Source organism: Triturus cristatus, chromosome 4_2, assembly GCF_964204655.1.
Source record: "Triturus cristatus chromosome 4_2, aTriCri1.1, whole genome shotgun sequence".
Classification (NCBI taxonomy): Eukaryota; Metazoa; Chordata; class Amphibia; order Caudata; family Salamandridae; genus Triturus; species Triturus cristatus.
The window spans coordinates 126627815-126655644 of record NC_140586.1 but is presented as its reverse complement, the minus strand read 5'-3'; the positions used below and the strand labels follow the sequence as shown (position 1 = coordinate 126655644).

Genomic DNA, 27830 nt, shown 5'->3' with positions numbered 1-27830 from the left:
AATCACATTTCTGATGATTTTATTTTAGTCTGGTGGGGGGGGGGGGGGGTTAAGGTTTTTTGTGTATTTTGAATACTAATGGCAGGTCTGTTGTGACTTCCCAGCGCTAAGACACCCTTGGGTATTGTGCACTTTACAAACTCAATTCATTCATTATGAGAATGCTACTATCCATAAGCAAATATGATTTTAAACTGCAATAATCAAAAATGTATGGGGCTCTGAAGATTTACAGTCTCTCATACGCATCATAAATCAATGAATGAAGTATAGCGGGAGGGGGCTTACCAGCAGGGCAAATTATGGCATCCGGGACCTGTTTTCAAAACCTTTGCTTACCTTTTTTTTCATTTCCATATCCAGCAAAAAAATTACAGACAATTTCAGAGATATATTGTGGAAGCAGAAATATATATAAGGCAGTGGTGAGAAAGGGAGCTTAACATTGCTAAATGGTAACCTTGCACCCAGATAATCTATGTTGAATGCTTGACTTTCCCCACTTACCTTTGTCAACTGCCGCATTTCTGAGGAGTTACTCAGTTTGGTGCATTTTAAGAATGGAACGTGCACACATCAGAGGCACTAAATTCTTTTATAATCTCTGCTGTCTATTTCAGACTACTGAGTGGGAAAAAAACACGAGCAGCAGCTTCCTTAACCCCTTGTATCTGGGAAACGTCATCATTATCCCGAGTGCCACACAACCATACATGTGAAGGCTTTTTTATGATGTGCTTCCGGTACTGCACAAACAAAGCTTCCCACCTCCCCTGTTTCAAATGATTCCTCTAAAGTTCCTGAATTATTATCTAGTTGCAATCAATCACTTCTTGAACTGCCTGTATTACTCTAAATTATTTATACACCTCCGTCTGCAATACAGTAACAGCTTTATCATGTTATCCTAGGCATAGAAATGAAAGATATCAAATTCTTCTAGTATTTTCGTCTCATGTTAAAACGATCTTACCATTTTCTACTACTGCACTTCCATGAATTTTCTAAAGCTTGCAAACCATATACCATTATACTATGGAGAGCAATATTCATTTCTTACTATGATTCTGAAAAGCAGCCACAATTCTGTGACCTTTTTTGCTTTTGAATAACACCAGCTCTTCAAATACAGCTTTTAGCACACAATGTCGCATTGACCCTTCACATATTGGCCATCCAGAAACCCACTTGTCGATGCACGTGTTAAGTCGTACTATCCTATCCTCCTAAACATCCTATGGATTCAATTTCCAATGGCATCTACAGGTTAAGTTGAACCTACGTGTGCAAGTAACTTGACTTATGTAAGCAAAGACACTTTTAAAATTCACCATAGTTGAATCTGTACCCATATAGGGATTTAAACATACATAATATTACCGCAAAGAGGAGTAATATTACACTTCGGCACATCTTCTCCGATGCACTCAGATGCCCAAAATGTTAGGAAGACCCTCATTGTCGAGTTTGTTAGTATTCACCAATTTCTTCTCCAAACATTTGCTCCACTGACTCAGTGAGAAATTCGCTACGGCTAGTTGTATAAGGTTAACAAAACAAAATAAATGATATATATATATATATATATCACATAGACCCTAACAAAACGCATAGTCAGAAAGACATTCAGATGAAGAAAGGCATTCATATGGATCCCCACAGTATCCAGAAAGGCTGTCACCCACACACTCCTCACCAGCAAACTCGACTACAACAACACACTCTACACTGACCTCACCCAGAAACAGCACAAGAAACTACAGGAATGTCCAAAACGCCGCCACCAGACTGGTCCTTGACATCCCCCACCGCAGCTACATCACACAACACCTCAGACAACTCCACTGGCTTCTGGTCAACAAGAAAATCACCTTCAAGCTCCTCAGACATGCCTACAAAGCTCTCCACAACATAGGACGAGCATACCTGAACTAGCCCCTCGCATTCCACGTTCCTGCCAGACAACTCCATTCAGCCCATCGTGTCCTAGTCTCAGTCCCCAGGATCCACAAGACCAGAACTGGAGGAAGTTCCTTTCCCTACCTCGCCGCCAAGACCTGCAACACCCTTCCCCTCCACCTCAGACAATCCACGTCGCTGACCCAATTCAAGAAGGACCTCACGACCTGACTCTTCGAATGATCCTCCACACCCAGAAGGACCAGCAGCCCCCCAACCGCCTGACACCCTCATGGGTGAGTAGTCACACTTTACACACCCATGATTAATTGATTGATTGATAGTAACATAAACATAATATAGAAGGAAAAGACAGATACTCTACCAATTGCCACTAACTGTCTGAACAATTCAAGGTCCCCAAATACGTTCCGATAGCACTAGAGTTCATCAATCAGTCTTTCTGACTCCCCAAATTGGATAATTTCTCAAGCATCTCATGCTAGGACATCAAACACTTAACCCTGTTCAGTCAAGCAAGTGCAAAAGATCCTTCTTTCCTGCTTAAGGGGCATGATAATTCCAAATAATGAGTTTCAAAAATTCAATATCACTCCCACATAAGAAACAAAACTTTGCTTTTCAATGCAAACATACATTGATAAAGTTGATTTTCTCAAAAAGGGTTTCCAACCAGCATCTCTAGCAAGGCGACAAAAAACTCCTTTGAGTTCAAAAATCATCAAGAAAATTAATTTCATTTCAAATATTGTCACTTCCAAAATTTAAGCAGGTACTCCTTTGCAAGAGGAGTAAGGTATTGGCAAGACCTGTGCAATCTAATATTGCCAATTCAATAAAGGCTGCCTTTGCTGAACCCTAGCTGATTTCACATTTCAGCGAACAGTACACTTGAACTGACTGACAGGAACCAAAATTCCTTAGCCCGAAAATGCGCCTGCATATCAGTCCCTCTATTTCCTCAAAATCATGTTTGCACCTGTAACATGACTATATATGCCTTCTTAGAAGGGAGGAAGGAGTAGCCACTGTCTTTGCATTAAAGCTTGAGACAACCAGTTGAAATAATACAAGGACATATTAACCAGGGTCTCCCATGTCCAGAGTACACAACGGTGGCCTTTGGGATACTAAATGGAAGATTATTTCTGTTGGAATATACAACACAGTAACAGATGCCACATTGAAGCCCAACTGGAGTGGCCTCTAAAAGCAGTAAATGATCTGTAAAGAACAGAGCAGGTGTGGGCTCACTGCACAATTGAGCGCACATTTTCTGCATCTCACTCCCCTCCATCAGATCCCTAACAAACCTCGAGGAGGAGGCAAGTATCAGGCGCTATCGTATTCCATGCTTCCTGAAGAAAGGTTTACATAAGTTCACTCTTTGTGGATATTTAAGGCCCATGTGTCAAGGTACAGCTTGCTAAGCATAGCAATCACCTAGCGTAAAGCACCACTCTTCATCACTGTAGGCCAAAAGTTAACCCTATGCACTGCACCAATAGAGAACTCCACAACAGCACGATAAAGACCTACTCCCACACATAAAATCTTTCACAACATGCACTCCTAACACTTTATAGGCAAATCTGTTTCCTGGGTGGTGATGGGCTTGGAACACATACACATCCAAAATTGGGTATGATGTAGGGAAAGTGATCTCTCAGTGGTGAGAAATATTACCCCCAGCTAAGAGAAGCATGTAAAAAGAATAGAAGCGCAATTGCCTAATTCAAAGATGTTTATCTTCAGGATAACTGTACTTTCTGCATAATTGTGTATATGGAATCCCTTTTAGATGGCCTTTATTGGGCTGTAAAAAAATCTTGACAGAACTACTGCTGGAAACCTGTGTGTGTTCTTTGTTGGTTTTGAAGCAGCACTCGAGTTTTGAAAACCTGGGCGAAGTAGACAGTTTAATAAAAAGTTGTTTGAGTGGAAATTTACGAACAAATTGGGCCTGCATCATTGGACAGTTCTGGAACACACCAGGGGCCATGGGCCTACGGTCCCTGTTTGAACAGCTGTTCATCTTCAAATTGATGCACCGAGTGCAAACATGGACAGTAAACCCTATTAACAATGTGCTGCCCCTAGGCTAGCTGCAAACTTGTGCCTGCCCTGGGGGGCAGCACATTAGAGGAGCTTTTTTGTCTTTCACCATCTTTCACTGTGCAGGCAGCAACCACCTGCACTTCAGTGAGGGGGCAGAGATCCCCTTAAAGGCGGGTGCACGAGTGACTATATCCTACTGCAGAGGGGTGTCGTGGGAGGGGGGTCCATAGGACCCACTTTCCTCCCCTCCAGAGGGATGCCTTCAGGGGTAGCACTGAATATGTGCCCCCTTTGTGGCACACAATCAGGTGTGATACGACTGCCTCCTTGCCTCTGGGCCCACGCCCATAATGTGGCATGAGTTCAAAGGAAAAGTGTCTCCCTCATTTCCATGGGGCCATACCATGGAAATAAGGGAACACTTTCTTAAGATAGTGCCAGTGCATTATGTGTGCCAGCACTATCTTTTACAGAAGGGGCTGCACAAGTTCTGCAGCCTCTTCTGTAATTCAACAGTACCCCAGTACCCCACACGAGGCATGGTTTGTAACGTGGCCCCTTTTCCTCCACAGCATTTACATGGCTTGGCAGAAGCCAACAGAAGTGATTGATTCAGGGCCAGAATTACTATTGAAGGTCCGATGTTTGGTGCTGATGATAGGACATGTAAATCTAATTTTAACCATAAATAACAACAAGTACCCTCTTATTCTAATGACTCTTTAAATGGGTGACTGGAAAAGAGAGAAGAAGAGAGAAAAAGAGAGAAAGAAAGAAAAAAGAAAGAAAGTGATCCACAGAGCATGTTTCACTCAAGCCCAAGCACAACTGGATGGGGAAACAGCTGTTCTTTTGCAAATCTTCTAGGCGAGCAACTGAGCTATATTGTACAGTGAGCCTCTCACTCCTTTACAACAAGACGGGGGTCCCACAAAATTGACACTCCTCTCCAGGTCCCCATTTCAAGGTCCCCCACACCCTTATACCGAATAGGCAAGAGGGAACCGAGGTCTCCCACTAGAGAAGTGGTTCACTAGGTTTTGGCCCTTTGGAAGATTATGGCTCAGCCTGTGCATAAGTAAAAGGCAAAGCTCCAGGCCAACAAATAACTCAGAGGAGAGTCTGACTAGAAGGCCACTGTAAGTGGCTAACACGATGCTCAGAATGTCTTCTTCACGGACCCATTCAAGTCACCCAGGTTTGGAGGACACGCTTCGGATAGAACGAGAGTGCACGTTTTGGGTCCAGACGATGGATTCTCTCTTCCTCTTTTGAAGGATGCGGAAAGAAGGTGGGCAAAGTGATGGTCTGCCCGATGTGAAAGGGCGTGACAACCTTTGGCAAGAAAGAAGGACAAGTCCTTAAAACCACCTTGTCCGGATAAACAGAAAGAAAAGGAGGTTTAGAAGAAAGAGCCTGGAGCTCACTCACTTTTCTGGCAGAGGTGATAGCTACCAGGAAAGCCGATTTTGAGAGTGAGTAGACGTAAGTGACAGTTATGAAGGGGCTCAAAGGGAGCACGCATCAGATATGTCAAGACAAGATTTAAGTCCCATTGACGCATTATGAAAGGCACGGGAGGAAACGTGTGTATAATGCCTTTGAGGAAGCGATTTACAACTGGGGACTTAAAAAGAGAAGGCTGATCTGGAAGCCGTAGGAAGGCGGAGATAGCCAAAAGATAACCTTTGATAGTGCCCAGAGCAGAGCCCTGCTGGGCCAAAGAGAGAAGGAACAGAAGGACCTCGGAAAGAGGGGCAGAAAGGAGGTCCACAGCCTTTGCTGTGCACCATGCCACAAATTTATTCCACCTGCAGGCGTATACCATTTTAGTGGAGGGATGCCTGGCTGCCAGAATGACATCACAGACTTCGGGAGGAAGGTCGAAAGCTGTCAACTGTCGCCGCTCAATCTCCACGCATGGAGGTGAAGGCTGGACAGGTTCGGTTGGAGGACCGTCCCCTGCTGCTGTGACAGAAGATCCTCCCGAAGAGGCAGTCAGATCGGGGGATCGATCGCCATGCTGAGTAGCTCAGGATACCAGTATCTTCGTGCCCAATCCGGAGCCAAAAGGATGACTTGGGCCTGGTCACGCCGAATCTTCTTCAGCACTCTGGGCAGAAGTGGTATAGGCAGAAAGGTGTACAACAGACCGCAGCTCCACTGGCCACGAAAAGAACTGAGGACATTGCGCGTTCTCTTCGGTGGCAAATAGATCTAACCAAGGCTCTCCCCACTGCAGAAAGAGACCTTGCACCACGTCCGAATTCAGACGCCATTCGTCATCCATCATGCACCGGTGGCTGAGTTGGTCTGCCCTGGAGTTCAGAGAACCTGCCAGGTGTTGAACCACCAAGGTAATGCCATGATGTTTCATGCCATGTCCAGAGGCGAAGAGCCTCCTGACATAGGGTCCATGACCCCACCTGCCCCGTTTGTTGCAGTACCACATGGCGGTGGTGTTGTCCATGAACACCTACACTATACTTCCCCAGACAGAGGGAACAAATGCTTTCAGTGCTAGCCGGATCACCCAAAGCTCCAAAAGGTTGATATGGAGCTGGCACTCTGCCGGAGACCAGAGGCTTCTGATTTCCGCCTCTCCCAAGTGGCTTCCCCATCCCAGGAGGGACGCATTCGTCACCACTGTATGCTCCGGTTGGTGAAGGAAGAGGGATCTGTCCTTGACCCAATCGTGATTCATGAGCCACCACTGCAATTGTTGTGCAGTGCCCTCAGAGATCTGGTTGTGATCGAACAGGTTGCCCTGATGCTGTGCCCACTGGAACTTCAGGTCCCACGGCAGAGCCCGCATATGCCATCTGGCATGTTGCACTAGCAGGATGCAGGATGCCATTAAGCCCAGGAGCAGGAGGGTCATCCTGACCGAAACCCAGGATAGAGGCTGAAAGGTCGGAATCATAGCCTGAATATCCCAGACTCGCTGCTCGGGAGGATAAACCCGAAACTGCGTGGACTCCAGAACCGCTCCGATGAAGGGGAGCTACTGAGAGGGGCTCAGGTGCGACTTCGGCACATTGATAGAAAACCCCAGCAAATGCAGGAGGTCGGCCGTAGTCTGGAGGTGGGAGACGACTGCCTGGGGCGAGCCCGCCTTCAACAACCAGTCGTCGAGATAGGGGAGGACTGGAACCACTGATCTGGGCAGATGAGCTGCGACCACCGCCATCCCTTTTGTGAACACCCGAGGGGCACTGGCAAGGCCGAAGGGGAGCACGGCAAACTGAAAATGCTTTTGGCCTACCATGAACCGCAGGTAACGCCGGTGGCCCGGCAAGACGGGGATATGAAAATATGCATCCTGCAAGTCCAACGCTACCATCCAGTCTCCAGGGTCGAGGGCAGCCAAGACCTGAGCCAGAGTCAACATCTTGAATTTCTCCTTCCGGAGGAAGCAGTTGACGTTCCTGAGGTCCAAGATGGGGCGCAGGCCCCCTTTCTTCTTCTTGGGGACCAGAAAGTAGTGGGAATAACAACCACATCCTACTTCTGGCCCACGAACGTGCTCGATGGTCCCCTTGGCCCCATTTGCGCATCTCCTGCTGGAGACGTGCAAAATGGTCCCCCGACATGCGGTGGAACTGAGGTGGCATGGCTGGAGGGAGAGACTTGAAGGGGAGGGAGTAGCCCCTTCGGACTATTTGCAACACCCACCTGTCCGAGGTAATGGAACGCCAGTGGGGGAGGTGATGGCGAATCCTGCCGCCCACTGGCGTGGGGTGCGACCCAAAGCTCAGACTAGGAAGGCTTTGAGGCGGATGCTGAGGGAGCGGAGGTGGACTGACCCGCACGCTGGCCCCCTGTCCCGCCGCGGCGTGAACCACGTCCACAGCCACGCTGAGGTTGGGTCTGCGCAGGCTTCTGGCTGAACGATCGTGTCGGATTGCCCCTTCCTTGGCCACAAAAAGAACGAAAAGCAGACGTGGCTGGGTGCGTGGTGGAGAGACCCAAGGACTTGGCCGTAGCCCGGGAGTCCTGAAAACGCTCCAGCGCACTAGCTGCCTTATCACCTAACAGGCAAGTACCATCAAAGGGCATGTCCATAAGAGAACTCTGAACATCCCCTGAAAACCCAGTGGACCAGAACCAGGCGTGGCGACGGAGGGCCACTGTTGTGGAAATCACCCTACCCAGTGAGTCCGTGGTGTCGAGTCCACACCGGATGGCGAACTTTGCTGCATCTTTCCCCTCAGCAACTGCTTGGGAAAGCACTGCCTGGACCTCCTCCGGACACAGAGGCAGCACCTGCGCAACTATGTCCCGCACAGCGTGGGAATAGCGGCACAAGAGGCAGGCAGTGTTCACCGAACGCAGCCCCAAGCTGGCAGAAGAAAACAGTTTCTTGCCGAACTGTTCCAGCTTCTTGTATTCCTTATCCAGCGGGGCGGTTGGGAATGCGCTTTTGGAAGTGGAGGCCTGGATGACCAGGCTCTCCGGAGTTGGGTGGATTGTCAAAAAAGCAGGGTCACCCGGGGCCGGGTGATGACTCCTGGCTAAGTTTTTATCCATGGGAACCCCCGTTGCTGTCTAGACCAGGTGCCCATCAATACGCCAGTTAGCGCCTCATTGAATGGCAGCAGGGGCTCCATAGAGCTTGCCACTGGCTGGAATACTTCAGTGAGGAGATTAGTTTTGAGGGTCACCGTAGGCAGGTCAAGGGCCTCAGCTGCTCTAAGGCGCACCATAGTGTATGTGGCACCCTCCTCCAAAGCCACAGCAGGAGGAGAAAGAAAACCAGGTTCAGAGGAGATGTCAAGGCCACCTGCATCCTCCAACTCTTCTGTCCATTCCTGTTCGGACCCACACTGCCGTGCGAGAGGGTCTTCAGACCCCTCCCAGTCGTCCCCGTCCTCCACTGCCCATGGAACAGGCTGCGGCGGCGAGGGAGGGACAGAGGAATAAAAAGGGTCGAACGGTGCCGGGAACGGCGCCGGTCCGGCTCTGTGTCCCAATTAGGGTCCCAACTAGGGACAAAATTGTCCGAGAAACTGGACAAGGGCGGTGGTGGAACGAATGGAACCCACTGTGGCACTGGGAACAGAGCCACGGGCGGCACCAGGGCCGGAGCCGCTGGCGGAGGACCTTGCGGTGCCAGTAATGGAGCCGCCGGCGGAGGACCTTGCGGCGCCGAAGCTGCCGGCAATGCTGGCAGCGGAGCCGGCAGCAAGGGAGGGGCCTTGGCTGGGACTGCGGGCCTCGAAGGCGTGCTGGCGGGAGCCCTAGGCCTGAAAAGGCGGTCTATGGCAGCAAGGAAAGCTTGCACCTGGGCAGGAGTCGCCGGCGGACCCGGATAAGGTGGGTAGGCCCCCGGACTCACAGGCTTCAAAGGAGCCGCGGGGGAGGTACCCCGGCACCCTCGTCCTCGTCTGGAGACTGACAGGAGACGCTTCTTCGACTTCTTCTTATGACGTCTCTTACCCGATTCAGAGTGTGAAGACTTCAACCTCGAGGAGCGATGATGATGGCTCCACGGTCGGTCCCTCGATCGACCCCTGGAGCTCGAACGGCGCGGAGATGACTGCCAGGCCTCCAGCAGCTTACGGGACCACTCCCGTAAGGCTTTTGTAGCCATGGCCAGATAGTCGGAACATGACCAGGAGTCATGGTCGTGCTCCAGACAGTAGAGACAGATGTCATACGGGTCGGCCACCGACATCGTACAGCGACAGGCCCCGCAGGATTTAAACCCAGGTATCCCTACGTGGCACCAGGAGTCAAAGACTCAAAATTGAAAGACAAAAAGTCTCAAAAGTTAGTCAAAAAGTGACTAGGGTACGTGCTCTAACTGGAATGGTGCTTGCTGGCGTGGAAAAAGAAAGAACTGATGTCAGCACGCATGGGTGGTGCCTACATAGTCTTTGTGACGTCATCTCGGCACATACGATGCCAGCAACGGATGTGGAGCCGCACAACGCCACCTTCCGATGTGCAGGGGTACTGCTGATGAAAACTTTCCGGATCCAGTCTGACGCCTGGGGATATTCTAAGGTAAGGAATCTATCACTAACGTCTCTCTTTCAGATGCATATTTAAAAAAAAAAATCTAAAGGAGTTTTCTTTGAACCTAGAATCAGATCTGCAGTGCGCCCACAACATTTACTCTGGTACACCTCAACCAATTAAAAAAGGAGGAGACTTGTACTTCTCTTTTTATGGGAATTGCTTCCCAATTTTGCTCATATAAAAATAATTGAGATTGAACATGCACAGTCCTACTCTCCATGATGAAAAGTGAATATATGTATACACTTGAATCGTCAACACTTTAATTTTGTATTTCAATGACATTTGATCTTTAGTTATTTCTTGTGTTTTGAAGATGCACTAAATACAGTATATCAACTATGACTTTGAAATCTCGATGGGCTTGTGAGAATGTTCATCAAGTAGAAATGCCCTCCTACCGGGAAAGGACAAACTCACTTTAGCACTCTGTGGTAGCGAATAATACGCTTATCATATGTAATTTAAGTACTCAAAAAATTCAAAAAATTCCGTCCAAATAGATTAATGATTGAAAGTTTAATAAATTGTTTTACATTCTCAATATTCCTCCTTCATATGATGCTTCTCTTATGGTAAAACAGTTCATCATCATGAAGTAAACAGAATACCGAATCACATTGACTCCCCGATGCATTTCGGGTCTTTGCCCTTCGTCAGGGGCAATTTCCTAGAGAGAGCAAATACATGAATTTGTCCCACGAGCTTAAGAATGCATCACTGCATACAATAATCAAAAATAATACGTAAACAATCATCAGTACAAAAGCCTCATGAGTAAGGTCTCAATAGGAAGAGTGTTATACTGCTAGTGAGGTTAATAAATCGTGGTGAGACAAAAGTTAAGGAATATCAGAATTCTTAAACAAACACGCGTTTCCAATATACTCAAACCAGTAGCAAACTATATGTGCGTTTCCAAAAATAGAGTACACTCGGAATGTTCTCTGAATAGAGTAACGAGAAAGACCTTAGTGGTAAAGCAAACCGACACCCGAAAGCGTGAAAGTATGTAAACACGATAGTTGTGGGTTGTGATAAAGAGTTAAGTCGGTAAGCTTCATGCCGTATCAAGCGATTAGCGTGCAATAATCCCAGTGTACCATATTTGTACATGATACCTAAAATTCATAAATGTGCAGACAGACCACCCTTCTGACCAATAGTCAGCACTAGGAATTCTAAACACGAGCCCATAGGAAAGTATATCGACAGGCATTTACAAACTCTAGTACAAAACAGGACTACTTATCTAAAGGACACAACTGATTTTCTTACCAAACTAAGTACCATTGTGATTGATGAACAAACTCATCCCATCCTGTGTACCATAGATGTCAAGGCACTCTATACTTCTATTCCTCATGACCTGGGCCTACAGGCTTTAGAGTCATTTCTGATAAATAGTTATAAAAATGAGGATTTAAAAATCTTTTTGCTTGAATTAATGCATTTCGCTTTGTATCATAGTTATTTCATTTGGATCAATCAGTATTACACACAACTCTCAGGTACATCTATGAGCAATTTTGCAGCACCTTCGTATGCTGGTTTGTTTATGCACAGATTTGAGTTGGATCACATTTTGTCACAAGATCACTGGGTGAAGAATGTGGTTGTTTTCTACAGGTACATAGATGATATGTTTCTAATTTGGAGGGGAGATCAATCTGAATTGCTTTCTAATATTTCACGTTTGAATACCATTGATGAACGGTTACAGTTTACCTATAATATCAGTTCAAACAGCATTTCATATCTGAATGTTAACATTACCTTACAAAATAACCATTTGATTACTTCTGTATACTCCAAGCCTACTGACCGTAATAACTTTTTGCATTTCTCCAGTTATCATCAAAAATCTCTCAAGCAACATCTAGCCTACTCACAACTTTTACGCATTAAACGCATTTCTTCTACTGAAGAATTGTATTATGAAAACAGTCAACTTTTGATTAACAAATTCAGACAGAGAGCATATCCTGAAACCATTTTGCATAATGCTATCGACCGTGCTAAAGCTAAAAGTAGATCTGAGCTTTTGCAACTTAAGACTAGATGTGAAACTACTGACAACTGAATGGTGTTCGTGTCAAACTTTTCTTCTCACAGCCACAAAATCAAAAAAATCATTAAAAAATATTGGCCATTAATTCAAACAGAGCCCGACTTTAAAGGCATTTTCCATTTACCTCCCATTTTTGCTTATCAAAGAACTAATAATTTACTACAATTACTCAACAAGAGCACCCCTGCGCAAACATCGATTTACAAAGGTACAGTTCCTTGTCATAATTGTGGCAGCTGTAATAACATCATAAGGGGTACTAGTGTGTTGCACCCTTCAACAGGATTACGCATCCAACTAAGTGTTAACGCTACTTGTGATTCTAGCAATCTGGTTTACCTTTTGAAATGCCTGTGTGGCTTACCATATGTAGGTAAAACTGTTTGCAAAATTAAGGTCCGTCTTACGGAACATAAAAGAGTAATATCCGGACAAAAAACACCAAGTCTACTGTAGCGGCACACTTTCTTGAGGCTAACCATAATATTAGCCAACAAAGATTTATGGTCTTAGAACAAATTGTTGACAAAGAAGGACGAGATAACAATAATTTCCTATTGCAACGCAAAATATTTTGGATCAACAAACTTGATTCAGTACACCCAAAGGGGTTAAATGAACGTTTGGAATTTAGCTGCTTTTATAATTCATTATTCTGTTTCCAGTACCTACTAGTGTTATTTCATGGTTTGTACTTATTACAGGCACGTGATTTTCTTGTTTATTTGTCCTTTTTTCTTTTTCTTTTTTATTCTATATATACCCTCTTTTAATTTGCATGGTATTATCACTATTTTTGTGGGCACTTTATTATATATTTCACTATTGTTTTATTTTATGTAACCTTCACGATTACACTTGAACACAGCATTTTTTAAATTTCTTTCATCTCATTCGCATATGGATTAACATCACACGAGATTAACTTTGGTACCGCCGTCATATCTTTTGCTTCCGGGTTCACGTACGCGTTTACATTCGTGCTACACGCACTAGAACGGTGACCAAAGCAGATACGCTTCTTTCACAAGCTTTATCTTGAACTTTCACGTGTTAATTTCGGTTGGTTACACTTGTATCTATTGCACGCTAATCGTTTGATACGGCATGAAGCTTACCGACTTGACTCTTTATCACAACCCACAACTATCGTGTTTACATACTTTCACGCTTTCGGGTATTGGTTTGCTTTACCACTAAGGTCTTTCTCGTTACTCTATTCAGAGAACATTCCGAGTGTACTCTTTTTTTGGAACACACATATAGTTTGCTACTGGTTTGAGTATATTGGAAACGCGTGTTTGTTTAAGGATTCTGATATTCCTTAACTTTTGTCTCACCACAATTTATTAACCTCACTAGCAGTATGACACTCTTCCTATTGAGACCTTACTCATGAGGCTTTTGTACTGATGATTGTTTACGTATTATTTTTGATTATTGTATGCAGTGATGCATTCTTAAGCTCGTGGGACAAATTCATGTATTTGCTCTCTCTAGGAAATTGCCCCTGACGAAGGACAAAGACCCGAAATGCATCGGGGAGTCAATGTGATTCGGTATTCTGTTTACTACATGATGATGAACTGTTTTACCATATGAGAAGCATCATATGAAGGAGGAATATTGAGAATGAAAAACAATTTAATAAACTTTCAATCATTAATCTATATGGACGGAATTTTTTGAGTACTTAATTTACATATGATACGCGTATTAATCGCTACCACAGAGTGCTAAAGTGAGTTCGTACTTTCCCGTTAGGAGGGCGTTTCTACTTGATGATTATTAATTACACCTCCAAGGATCAGGAGGTGGCACTCACTAGCACCTAAGTAAAATTATTTTTTAATTACTCTTGAGTACATAGGTACACACTCCAGAGTGCGACCATTCTATATTTATTTGCACTTGTGAGAATGTTGACTGAAAGATTTGTAATTTATGTAAAAAACTTTTTAAAAATATGCATTTATCGAGCGGCCTTCTATAAAACATCTACATGATATGAATTTTAGTACACTTACTTTTGTGGGACTTTATAATAAATCAGAATAAAATCATTTAATTGAGCTCATGCAACAAAGAACGTGAGGTTAAGTTTCCTGGCTAGGCAGAAAGTAATGGGATTCCTAATTACTCTTTTGCACAGTAACCCTGAAATTATCTCTGTTCACAATCTAGTTGTACCTGCAGTCTGGTCGTCAGCTCCTGCAAAGAAAGAAGACAGAAGATATTAGAATTTATGATACAGAGGCACTTGGTAGAAAATATATTTGTATTATTGCATTGCTACTTTTGTAAATTATCCAGAATGACTAATTTCAATCAATCAAACCACATGCTCTCTCATGGAGTGCTTAACAAAAAAGAAAAGAGTAGTTCCTGCATTATCGTCCCAAAAGCAGAACTTAATTCCATTGGCAGAGACAATGGACAGAAATAAAGTGCTTTCAATAGTTTATCTGAAGACAGCGTTGAGCTATGACAGCCAAAGTATGGAGTAGATGGGGCCCTTATCAACCAATCTCTAACATTCATACGCAATTCACTATCACCTCTTCCACTGATCCAGACTCCACTCTGGGATATCAAGCTCTCATTAACTGAAATAGTGACTATAATCAATAAATTAACAATTGAGATCAAGCAACACAGACTGCTTTGATGGTTTGAGGTATAACTACTCTGAATTCACCCAAAATAGATGTCGAACTCGGCTACAATAAAGTAATCAAATTATAACAAATACATTCCAAATTAGTGGTCATTTTAGGGTTTTCATAAGGTTTCTCTCAACAGTTTAGCAAGCCTTACCTACGTTACTGGGGGCAGTGCCTAGAAAAGAATAGGTGACTCTGCATCCCAATTTTTTTTTTTTTTATATTATTATGTATGTATTGGTATTTATAAGGCCTGTGCGGAGTTCGGGCATTTCCGGGAACTGACAAAAAAACTCAGCCAAGCTGCACAAAGGTCTGCAAGTGGCGGTGTGTGTTACCTCGCGCCTTTTGCACTGATTTTCAGCACAGGGTGTTTGTCCTGTGCTGTAAAATCAGCGCAAACGGCATCACGCAACAGGGCGCTGCTTCTTTCTGCCGCTCGAGTAGAAATTCTACTTGAGCACCAGCTTCCTCAACGGGAACGGAAGGTTTATCAACGCTAGCCGTTGTGACCATCCGCGACTGCCCGCGTTGAGAAATCTAACTGGGAAGCGGTCTAGCATTGAATTTTCCTCGCCAACCTACCATGGATGAGTGAGGAAAAAACTCTGCTCCGCACGAGCTCTGCGGGGTATGAAAAACTCTGCAAATGTGCAAACAGAGCAGAGTTCACGGGTCAGGCCTAGGATTTATACAGCCCAATCTACTTATGGACCAACAGAGCGCTGTACATTATAAGGGACAATGTCTCCATGTGGAATTCATTGAAAGGGCAAGTAATATCAAAACGAGCTGTGTAATAAAGTACTTATTGGAGGAATGAATCCACATAGGGAAGACACAGGGAGACCAAGAATATAGACAAATGTATATTTTTAAGGATGTTCAACATATGATGGACATATTACGTCATACGTACATATCATATGGAAGGGAAGCACTGCGTGACAATTAGTGGCAATGTAACCAACAAAATACTGTGCACAAGTGCTCGTGGAGTTTGTGACGGCGCAAGTGACACATAAAGTGGTATATACAGCGGTGAAGACGGCGCAACAGAAACAATAATGATACATAAATCTGGCAAAGTTAGGGCATTTGTACAATTAATGTAAGAGTTTTTCAAGTAGCAGTACAGCAAATGCCCATGGACAAAAAGGCGCCAAAAATAACGCTGTTGAAGTCGACGGCGTTTCGGCCTGTAATACTCTAGGCCATCATCAGGACAGGTTACACATACTTGGGGCAGTGAGGCAACCGGGAGAAGGTTCACCAGGAGGGACACGGCCTTGCGGATAAGTGGAAGGTCCGTGGAAATTATTAAAGTACGAGGGACTCGGTCAAACGGAGTGAATGGAACGGCGAGTAAATCACCGCAGGGGGGTCCGAGGTGTGTAGGCTGCCGGCGTGAGTGACAGTCACTGCCCGACTCACGCCGGCAGCCTACACACCTCGGACCCCCCTGCGGTGATTTACTCGCCTTTCCATTCACTCCGATTGACCTGGTAGCAACGATACATTGAACTAAGGGAGTATTAATTTACGTACTGTGTAATATCAAGGGGACACGCTAACACATTGTTATGTCACATCATGGCTATGGTTTCAGTTATCAGCAGATCTTCATTGATGATATCTTGATTTAGGCTTCTATCTTTTTCTTTTGGGGTGGGCAGCAGCTTGTCTCTATCCTTCAGATTGGAGTCCTCATTTGTTTTTTAGTCTCTCCACTTAAGCAGAATTGTCCACTGTTTCCATCTTGCTCAGAAAGCCCCACACTATCCCTTATCCCCCAAAACCACTTCCCATTCAGTCAATCGAGACTCCCCTACTCAAACAGCTAGCCTTATGATCATCTCCAAATGGACAGTACACAATTACAGCTGATCAGTCAGCGATTCAAAAGAGGACTTTGGAAAGCCCCAAAAGCACTGACTCCAATTAAAGGGATGGAGACTCCAGTTGATCTCTCTTAACATGTCTTGACACCTTCAATCAGCTTCTTTAACCAGCTTCACTCTGCACAATAAGCTTTTTAACTCCAGCTCCTATTTGGAAAAGTTACACTAAACTCCCAGAATTCAATATTATGTTGGTTAAAACTCCAGAACTAGTTTAAGGTGTCACATGTAAGGGGACACTTGCCAAATAAACATATTATATAAGAGCCTTTCACATTACAAGATGCAGGAATATCAAACATGAAAAGGATACGTCGAGAGGGGGAGGAAAGGAGATAGAAAAAATGCAATCAAGCAAGACCAAAGTAATGTTGCTAAGGGAAGAGAGAGGGAAAAGGGAGAAGAGTGGGAGGGGCAAGCGGCAGGCAAGGAATGAGGGGGAGAAACAAAGAAAGGGGGAAGGAGAGCTAGAGGAAAGGGGAGACACAAAGTTGAGAGAGTAGAGAGCCAAATGTAGGAGGGGTGGCAGTGCATGGATAGGAGAGACACAAAGGTGAGGTATGAGGGTACAGAGAAAGGAAAAAGAAGCAAGAGAAGAAAGAGAGAGAGAGAAGAGTGAGAAGGCTGCTTAAGTAGAATAAAGAGGAGTTTGAGAATAGTAGCGAGTGACAGGGAGAAAGGAATTTAGGGGAAGTGAAAAATATACAGTGAGGAAAAAGGGAGAGGAAAGAGACAATAGGATGGAGAAAAGAGCAAGAGAGGGAGGAAAAGAGCAAGAGAAAGCTGAAGGTGGTGCAAATGAAGAGAATTATGTGAGATGTGGAAGAGACAGAGGGAGACTATGAAGGAGACAGAAGGAAATTAAAGTGTAGAGGAGGAGGAGAACCAGTGATTGTGAGAGAGACTGAGAGAAAGTTACAGAGTGAATGAAGGGAGATGGGTGGAGCAGATATCAAAAAGAGAAAAATGGAATCAAACAAAATGAGAATGAGGACTGAATGGAAAAGGAAAAGATGGAGGGAGGATAAATGAGGAAAGAGGTTAATAAAAGTTTACTGGTCTGTAACAAAGGAGGGACAGAAAGTGCCTCACATAGACATCCCTAGCTCCCTTGTGGTCCAGCAGTCTGGGTGCTTGATGAGGGTAGTAACAGAAAATCATATGTTTCTTAGAGAAACTACTAAATCTGAAGAAGAATCCACCAGTGGGCTTCCCTTCACCTTAGCGATTACATGGAGGAAATAGCATCAGTGTACTCAATCAGGCAATCCATTTTTCTCATGGACCCTCCTTAGTGCCAAGAGCAAAGCTGGCGAGCCATCCTGCTATGAGCCGCCCTGTGCTCTTTCCCCTGTATCTAACAATTGAAAGGCTCCGATTCACTTTCGACCTATGTATATTCCATGGACTATGACATATAGCATATGACAATGTCCTCATCACCCGAGTATACCTAACTGTTCCATGTGTTGCAGCTCTTTAAGAACCCTTTAGACAAATGAATTTCAGAAAATTCTGTAATTTCTGATAATAACTCTTTACACATACAAAACTGCCTTATGCAGCTCATGATTAAGTGTCAAAATGTAGCGTGCAAAGGATTGAAATGTCACTATGCAAACAGGAAAACATTACACATATGTAAACTGGAAACATGGCTGCTACAAAACAGCATCTTTAATGAGGACTCTTTTGGGGCATTTTGTGGTTGTAAGTAGTCCTGGGCCTGAAAGTGAGCTTGGGGGAGGGAGGATCAGCAGTGGAGGTGTGGTGTTCGAGAATGTTCTCCTTTATGTTCTTGTTGCTAGGGATTAATGTAGTAATCTAGAATGTAAGCTGGGGTGAGGGAATGTTGATGTTTGAAGTGGGACAGCTGGTTGAGAGACTCTGTGGCTGAGGTCTCTAATGGATGTACTGTACAATAAACCTGTATCAACCTCATCCTGAAGCGGTGCAATATATTTAAGGTGAAGGCTTCACCTCAGGAGCCTTTTGGCTTACAAGTTGGAAAGGATACCAGGATATTGTGGTTGTGAGTGTCCTGATGTGACACCTTCTCGGTTTTGCAATGGTTGTTCAATCTTAAAAACTACCAGCTGCTCCCTTAATGAGTTCAGTAGAGAACAATCTTCAATGTGTGTCCACAAGACTTGCACATGTATGCAGATCTATTATGGGAGAGTTATCTATAAACAGTAGCCTTGGCCAGCAGACATGCCACATACTAGTTCTCACATCCTGGTATTCTGACAGTCCTCTCTCAGATCAGGTCTCTAAAGAGTGTTTCTCAATGACTGAACTTGTCAGACACATCTTGATGCCTCTTGTCAGAATAAATCTTAGAAGGAATCTAAAATGCATATGACTTTTGATTGAACAGAAAGGTTTTGTGATTAATTACTAGGAGTTAGTATAAGATAGTGTCTAGGACAGGGTATTTTTATATTATGGTTTCACACTGCAATGCAATTTAGCCAATAGGAAAATGTGTTGGAAGTTCTCCAACTGGTGTTTCCATTCTGATAATATCATACTTCCTCTGCATCACAGTCATTGCAAATGCTGAATGTCTAGTGAGAACCCACAATTAAGGCTACACTTAGACAGGAGCAGACTTCATCTGCAAAACTTGAAAACTAAGAGTGTCTCCTTGGCATGGTATATTCGCTCATAAACTGCTAGCCCCTCCGAAACCCTTAATTCCTGCCCCAATGAATCAGTCCTATCAAACATTGGTCTATGTATAGCCTCAGTTGATATTAGTTGTTGAGGGCCATGTGCTATATGGCCATACTACTTAACTGTGTGCTGAGACAGAAGACCTAATTTTCTCCCACTTGAAAATCAGGAACTTCATTATCCACAGAAATAAACATAATTAGACTCCCCAAGAAGTTTGAGAACACAATACTGGGGTAGATGCCGAAATAGGCACAAGCAGGCCAACTCTGCAATCACATCCTGAATTCAGTTATGAGAGCACAGTTGAATGCTGAATTCTTGGCAGCAATTAAGTTAATAAACTCACGGAACTCCTATTAAAAACACATATGTTGAAACTGTCAACGCTTAATGAACAGTACTAATTTAGAAAAGCTCACCAGTACCACCTTGAGTTACAATTTGACTCATGCTGCTCTGCAATATCAGCAAAAGACATCGCTCAGCCTAACTGTGGTGCCACATAGCTCACTGGCATTACTTGCTAGTTTTTCAATTCCAAATTGAGGGATACAGAGAACAACCAGGAGAGCATAGCATCAGCAGACAATAACCAAACAGTTAACTATTTGCATACTTGGTACCTTATAATGAAGTCACCAATTAAGATTGGGGGGATGGAAGTGAGGAATCTAATGGAAGATAATGCATCCAGCAGAAATATTGTTACCAAAGACAAGACACTTCTGATGGGTAAATCTATGCACAATTTTCACCTCATGGATGGGCCCCACAGCAATAACCTTGAGGATGTCGGACTGAGAATGGTCAGCTAGCCAATGAAGTCATGCAAAAGTGCCATGGCGAAGTAACCGTCACTTCACACTAGAGCTGCAAGACAATAATGCTTGGGAAAGACATATAAAATGACCGATTGGTAGCCCATAAAATACCAGCCAATGGAATACCATCGCAGAGAGCATTCGAGGTATTCAAGGCTCTTGTAGAATGTATGTGAATGCCAGAATGAACTAATTATTTTAAAAAGGTCCAGCACATCTTATTGCAAAGGTGGACCATGCACAATAGACTAGGTGTGGTCACAGTTTGCCTAAACTGTCTCCGGTGAAATACACAAAGAGCTGAATCGTCTACCCCTCTGACCTTGACTTATCCACATAATAGGAGTGGGTTCATCTGGCATGTTGCATGTGAAGTTGCTCCTCTTCCTTGGATGGGTGAAGAGTGGGAAGAAAAATGGTCAGTATGGAAAGTGGACACAACTTTTGGAAGGAAAGATGACAAGTACTCATAATCTCAAGAACTACCGCCCCATCTCGCTCCTCCCGTTCCCTGCGAAAGTCATCGAGAAGACCGTCAACAAGCAGATGGCCGCCTTCCTCGAGACGAACGGATCCCTCGACCCCTCACAGTCCAGCTTCCGAGCCAATCACAGCACCGAGACCGCCCTCATCGCCGCCACCGATGACATCCGAGCCCTGATGGACAATGGAGAAACAGCGGCCCTCATCCTGCTAGACCTCTCCGCGGCATTCGACACGGTCTGCCACCGCACCCTAGTACAGCGCCTCAGCAACATCGGAATCCAGGACAAGGCGCTGAAATGGATCATCTCCTTCCTCGACGGAAGAACACAGAGAGTCCGCCTACCACCGTACAAGTCAGAGGCCTCCGAAGTCATCTGCGGCGTCCCTCAAGGATCATCTCTGAGCCCCACCCTCTTCAACGTCTACATGAGCCCCCTCGCGGCCATCGTACGCAAACACAACCTCAGCATAATCTCCTACGCCGACGACACCCAGCTGATCCTCTCCCTGACCAACGACCCCGCCTCCGCCAGAGCCAACCTGCACGAAGGGATGAAAGAGGTAGCCGAGTGGATGGCGACCAGCCGCCTGAAACTGAACTCTGACAAGACGGAGGTCCTCATCCTGGGCTCTTCACCCTCCGCCTGGGACGACTCCTGGTGGCCTCCCGCCCTGGGCGCCGCACCCAAACCGACAGACCATGCACGCAACCTGGGCTTCATCCTGGACTCCTCCCTCTCCATGACCAGGCAAGTCAACAACGTCTCCTCGGCGTGCTTCAACATCCTACGCATGCTACGGAAGATCTTCTGGTGGATCCCCACCGAGACCAGGAAGACCGTCACCCAGGCCCTCGTCACCAGCCGACTGGACTACGGCAACGCCCTCTACGCCGGTACCACCGCCAAGATCCAGAAGAGACTCCAGCGGATCCAGAATGCCTCAGCCAGACTCATCCTCGACATCCCACGAACCAGCCACATCACCGGACACCTGAGAGACCTTCACTGGCTCCCCGTCAACAAAAGAATCACCTTCCGCCTCCTCACCCACGCACACAAAGCCCTACACGACCAAGGCCCGAGCTACCTCAACAGCCGGATCAACTTCTACGCTCCCAAACGCCACCTCCGATCAGCCAACCACGCCCTCGCCGCCGTCCCCCGCATCCGAAGAGCGACTACAGGAGGAAAGTCCTTCTCCTACCTGGCCGCCAAGACCTGGAACTCCCTCCCGACCGACCTGCGCCTGACCCAAGACCACCTCTCCTTCAGGAAGAAGCTGAAGACCTGGCTGTTCGAGCAGTAGCGGCATCCCCCCCCCCCCCCCCAGCGCCTTGAGACCCTACGGGTATGTAGCGCGCTCTATAAGTGTCATTGATTGATTGATTGATTGATTGATAAACAACGTGTTTGAATAAAAAAGCAGTATCTGCCACACAGACCACAACGACACCCAGCTTACCTGTAAAAGGGATGAAGTAATGGCCACCAAGAAAAAAGTCTTCAGAACATGAACTGAACAACTATGCATCTGTTCAAATGGCAATGCCACAAACAGTGCCATGCGAAAGTTGAACGTATATGTGTAAGTTACTTGACTTATGTAGGTAAAGCCACTTTTATAATTCACTAAACTGGATTTGTTTGGAATTACAAGAGCTTCTGGCAGAGAATAGGCCTTGCTTTTTGGGAACCATCAAGTGAACAAGCGTTCCTTCTTGGGAACCAAGAAGTGAAAGGAATACATTCTAGGGCCCCTCTATTCCAAAGGCAACACTTTTATAGCTCCCGTCTTTAACAGTGCCAGGACTTCCTCCTTCAATATCAAGGCATGAGCCAGGATGCACCTTCTCGCAGATGGTGGGCGGTAAAGAATAGTGGAGAGAAATGGAAGGGTGCTGGCCTTCAGATATGCAGGTAACCTCAGTGATCTACCATGATCAATGAAGATTCTCACCAAGACTGCAAGTTCATGGTGGAGTGGGAAGAAATTAAAATAGCTTTTAAGCAGCAGTCCTGGCTGAAGACTAGGTAAGGGGGACCACAACTGCTCCTAGTGATGACCCTCAGTACCACCTCTCCTATAAAAGAAATGGTAGGCGTTTTGTCTCATGAATTCTAAACGTCTGTCCACATGGAGGGATGAGGCTTGGACCAGTAAGTTTCCTGGAAAGGGATGAGGCAACACAAATATGGGTCCCAGGCCTATGGCATGCAATGATCTGTCTGAACTGGCAAGCCCTAAAAGATTTGTTCCTAGGTGACCAGCACTGGTCGTACCAAAATGTCAGCAAATCAGCTGGTTTTAACAAGACACACGGATTTCTGGGGCCACTGAAGATGGGATTGGATTTCTGTGAGGATGCTGGATTTTGGTCAATTGGGGCAAGGGCAATTCAAGCATCTATGCTGCTTTGCGTGCTGCAGAAGTAAAAGAACAGACTTGAAAGGGAGCAACAAAAGATATAGAATCTCACCTTCAGGAGGAGTGTTAAGAGTAGGACCACTAGATTTTGAAAATCTAAGAACAGTTCTCCAGCCATATGATAAGGAGAAGGAGATTATCAGTCTTTGAAACATTTTCCTCTGTATACCTAAAACGTGTGTAAGTCATACCAGAGCATCCCACTCCCATCCCATCACTTCTTTGGCCATTTGGATAATCACTCAGACTGAGAAGCCTGGGATAGTAGCTAAGGTGGCTCCAAGGGTAGCACTCTGGACAATGACCAAATCAATGTCAAACCAAGTGGCATTGACAAAGTCTGTGGCAGTTTAGGAGTAAATGATACTATGAACAGAGCCTGTGGAGGAGCAAAGATAAGTGGCTTCAGGATCAGACCCTTTGGAGATGCACAACTTGCAGGCTCTGGCCTATCCTTGGGAGCTGTAAAGGGCTTGGCATTAAAATTACCTTCATAGCTTGCCAAAAGTCTTTCACTCCAAATGGGTCAGCTGATGGAGCCGGGTAGTAAAGCTGAAGCTTCTGGAGCACCAACTGCTAGGAGGACCAGGAAGAGAACAGCAAAAGGGAACAGCACCACCAAGTCTCAGAACAGTCCAAGGAGCGGGACCAATCAAAGAGAGAGTGGCCTTCTCCCCTTGTATGACTTTTATCATGCTTCTTATGGGAGCAGAGCTATGGGGATCACTCCCTAAGAGGAGGTTTACCTGTTCAAGGGGAAAGGAACCATCGAAAGTATCTTTCTAGGTCCTCACGAAGAACATCTTGGCTTCTGGATCCATGACTGCCTAGGACTGCATGCAATAACAGAAGTCATAGGCAAAAAGATGGTAGATGGGCCATACTTAACACAATCAGATGTATATATCTGTCAGAAACATCTTTTAGTGACACCATTAACAGAATTTCTACCCGAGACCTTAGGTAGTGACATGTGACCTACTTTACTGACAAAAGTGTGTGAGCGTTCAATAAGAACTGAAGAGCTCCAGTGCCTCGTCTGTGAGGTGCAGAAAAATTGTAACTGACATTAGTTTGCCCGACAGTGGATAGATGGAGGTCAAGGATTGGATGCTTAGAAGGTCTGTTAAGTTCCCTTTTGATTTCCTGAGGAGAGAGTGACTCCTACTAGTAGACATAGTCCCACACTGCACAGAATAATGCACATGAAGAGTATCAAGGGTGTTCTTAAGGGGGTGTCATTTAGAGAAAAATTCATAAATGGGAAAACTATAGATCTTGAAAGAATATGAAAATTTGAATTGAAGAAATCAGCACAGCACCAAGCTCCTACTGATATCAGGAAAGAAAAAAGAAGTCAAGCAAGAAACCCAGGCGAAGAATTCCTACGGAAGCTGGCATTGAGGAAAAAAATAGCAGAAATGGATGAATATGTTGAAATGTATGGGAACATTATAACACCTTATCATGATGGTATCCCTGATACAGGATTGAACAGTAGCTGACATCATATAAAAATACTGAAGTCCAGTTTCGATTAGGAATCACAAATAATTCAATGGTCAATCCACCAATTTGGGAAGGTTGGTAATACAGCTTGTCCACATACTTTCTAAGGTATGACTTGACAGGGCAGCCAGACAATTGTGTGAGCATCAATGGAGGGGCTTTGGCTCCCCCCACGTGTTGGAATCCAGAAGTAAATATTTTGATTGGGAAGAAGTTGGGTGCTTCCACAAAAAAGTGCCTACTTTCCACACAGATGTGATCATTTTGTTTATTTATTCAGCTGCTTCAGTTTGGACTTTCAGAGGTACACACAGATAAAACTTCAAATAAAGTTTTACATAACTAAATAATGAGTTGTTTTTCTCTGGCAGCAGCACAGATAGGAGGGTGGTCGTTGACCTCCATGGAGTTTTAGGTCTTGCATCATAGTGCAAATGTCATCTGACCTTTTAACCTACAGCAATATTATTCAACAGATTTTTTCTTTCCCACAAATGTATATCTACTCTTATGTTATTTACTTGTAATGATTCATATTATGATACAACATTCCTTTAAATCCAGTCCTATTTGCATTGAATCCAGTGGCAAAGTGAGAAAGGGACCCACATCTGGGCATACCCTGCCAACTTAGGGCAAACAAAGCAAACACATGGAGGTCTTTCCTGGACCGGAAACAACCTAAGTTGACAGGGTATGCCCAGACGTGGTTCCCCTGTTCACTGGATTCAAGCTAGCCTGGCTGGTGAGGGGTGAAAACCTGAAACCGGTCCTAGGATGCTTGTTTACGGTCCAGGGAAGACCTGGCTTGTCAGTTCGGTCTGGACTGTTCCAATGAGGAACAGGGTCAAGACTGAATTGCATATAGCTGGGGAACTGGGGTAGCGAAGTGAGCTAAAGAACGATGATGGATTCATCCCAGATCTTTGACTGGGGGTGAGTGTCTGTCCATCATCTCCTTGTGTTTGCTTTGATCTCTGGAAACACCCAACATCTATTTCCCCACTTCCATTAAGGGTGAGTGTCTGTCCATCATCTCCTTGTGTTTGCTTTGATCTCTGGAAACACCCAACATCTATTTCCCCACTTCCATTAAATTGGTGAAGATGATCTTTTGGGATAACGAATAGAGAAAAAATATTCAATCATTGAATTCAGGAAAACTGACCAACAGGTTTATGGAGCAAATATTTGTTCACAAATTCGAGATGTGTCTTGAGGAGATTGAGCCCCCTTTTAGCATGTCTCTCTATATAAGATTTAAGTTGGGAATTTCACTACTTGCAACTGTTACTAGCAACGGGCTTCTGCCCAGTGTACATTAGGCAAAGCAGGCAACAGGTTGTGCCTCCTTGCCGCTCCCTAGAAATACAGCAACACAGAGTATTTTTGAGACCCTGTAGGTCCAATACTACACAATATGAATTATTTTCTGTCGCAAAATATCTCGAACCCATTTGGCCCATGGCCCAGACGGACTAAGATCTTGTCTCAAATGGTTTCTTTCTGTAACCGTGCTTGAAGTACATTTAGGCTAATTGATTGTTGACATCCAGTCAACCATTTGATTAAATATGTAAACAATTCTTGGCATAGTGATGACCCTATTGTTATGAAAACTGACCAACCTCACAGTTTTCTTTTTTATAGTAACAATTATTGCACTTTATTGTTCTGAATCAGAGGGATTACAATTATTAACTTACATGGAGATAGTTTTATTAGTGCTGGTGTACTCCTTTGTTTAAGTGACAAATTGTTGCATAATATCAAGTAATACTGCTATTATGTGAGAGTTTTATGAAAAACTACCAAAAATGTACTTTTCTGTATGCCAATTTTGATTAGAATCTTGTTTACCGGATACATTGTTTTATATGAATGAATATTGTACTATGTTTATGCTACTTTTAAGGTTTCTGACTGAAATAAAGTGTTTGGAACTGAACCTTGGTATATCTTAGCCATATACAGACACAGAGGCCGGCCCACATACTGTGGGAGGAACTAGAGAGATGCGGAGGAACTAGAGAGATTCGGAAGAGCCTCAGATCTCTGCATAAATAAAGGTAAGACAGTGGGTAGCTTTGTATGATTAAGGCTAGAGGAACTAGATTGATATATATCGTATAGGAAATTGATTTGTCATCAGTATTTTGCTTATTGAATATATTATTGAGACATCAAATTTGGTGGACTTGGTATAGATTCACATTTCTATCCTTAGTGTTAACCAAGAGGCATGTCGCAAAACAAAACTAGAAATAAAGAACTAGGAGAGATGCCCTTGATCAAGGTTTAGGATATTATGGACAGTCGAGAAAGTGGAAGACGACTTCAAGATTTGGAGAGAAATGGTGAACTCACCAACAGATGTGTGTACCCTGAATATCACAGTATCAGTGATACACAATATCAAGGAAAAAATAATGAAAAGAATTTGCTACACATATATATACCTACACAATCCATATATCTTCATGGTACAAAGATATGAAGTTAGGAAATGGTAAATCTATACTTCTCTATATGCACTTATCATTTGATATTTTGCCCCTCAATATTCTATTCTCAATATTCTTGTACCATGATATTATTGGTGTTGATGTTCAGTAGTACGAGAACTTACAGAGATGGACACAGACAACTCCTCACAAGAAAACTAGTGGCTATCAGACATACCTGTGGCTGAGAATAAATAAACATAAGAGGACAAAACAATGTTGTGGTCTGATGTAAAGGACACTCAGGAGAGTAAGGGCCAAGAGTGATCCATAGAGTAGTATTTTGGATGTATAACAACATATATAAATTTGTACAAAAGTGGGGATGCTGGTTTATATAATGAGGAAGGAACTGTGAGAATCAGAGAGACGTTGATGTGTACTTTGTGTGTGGTGGGATTATACCTAATTCTGACATTTTCCATCTAGCAACAATATAGTATAAGGAACGCTGTCTGTGTGAGAGTTATACTGGATGCATTGATTTGTCTTTGTTACTGCAGCCCAATGATAAAGAGTTTAGAAAAAATACACACTTGACAGTATCTATTCATACTCTGCAGCATCCTAATTTAAGATACATACTAAGTAGCTGGCCAGTGTGTGGCATATTGTGCTGCACCTTGATGCCAATGGCATCACACTAGCATAAAGAGAAGTGCCCTGTCACTGGCAGTAAAACAGAGATATGGGTTTTGTGGGTGCTTAGAACTCACTGGAACACTGGAACCTGTTGAATAAACTCCTTCAGTAATTGGGCTAAC

At 44.4% G+C, this 27830-nt stretch overlaps 1 protein-coding gene across 5 annotated transcripts in view; it reads right to left on the bottom strand.

The window, feature by feature from the left end:
- Positions 1–27830, bottom strand: part of LOC146833145 (ohanin-like) — a 189197-nt gene that overhangs the window by 27477 nt on the left and 133890 nt on the right. For all 5 annotated transcript variants that reach the window (XM_085600774.1, XM_085600777.1, XM_085600775.1 and 2 more), the window contains one exon: positions 14264–14284. In XM_085600774.1, coding sequence (XP_085456900.1) covers positions 14264–14284 — 21 coding nt within the window. The remainder of the gene's footprint in view (positions 1–14263; positions 14285–27830) is intronic.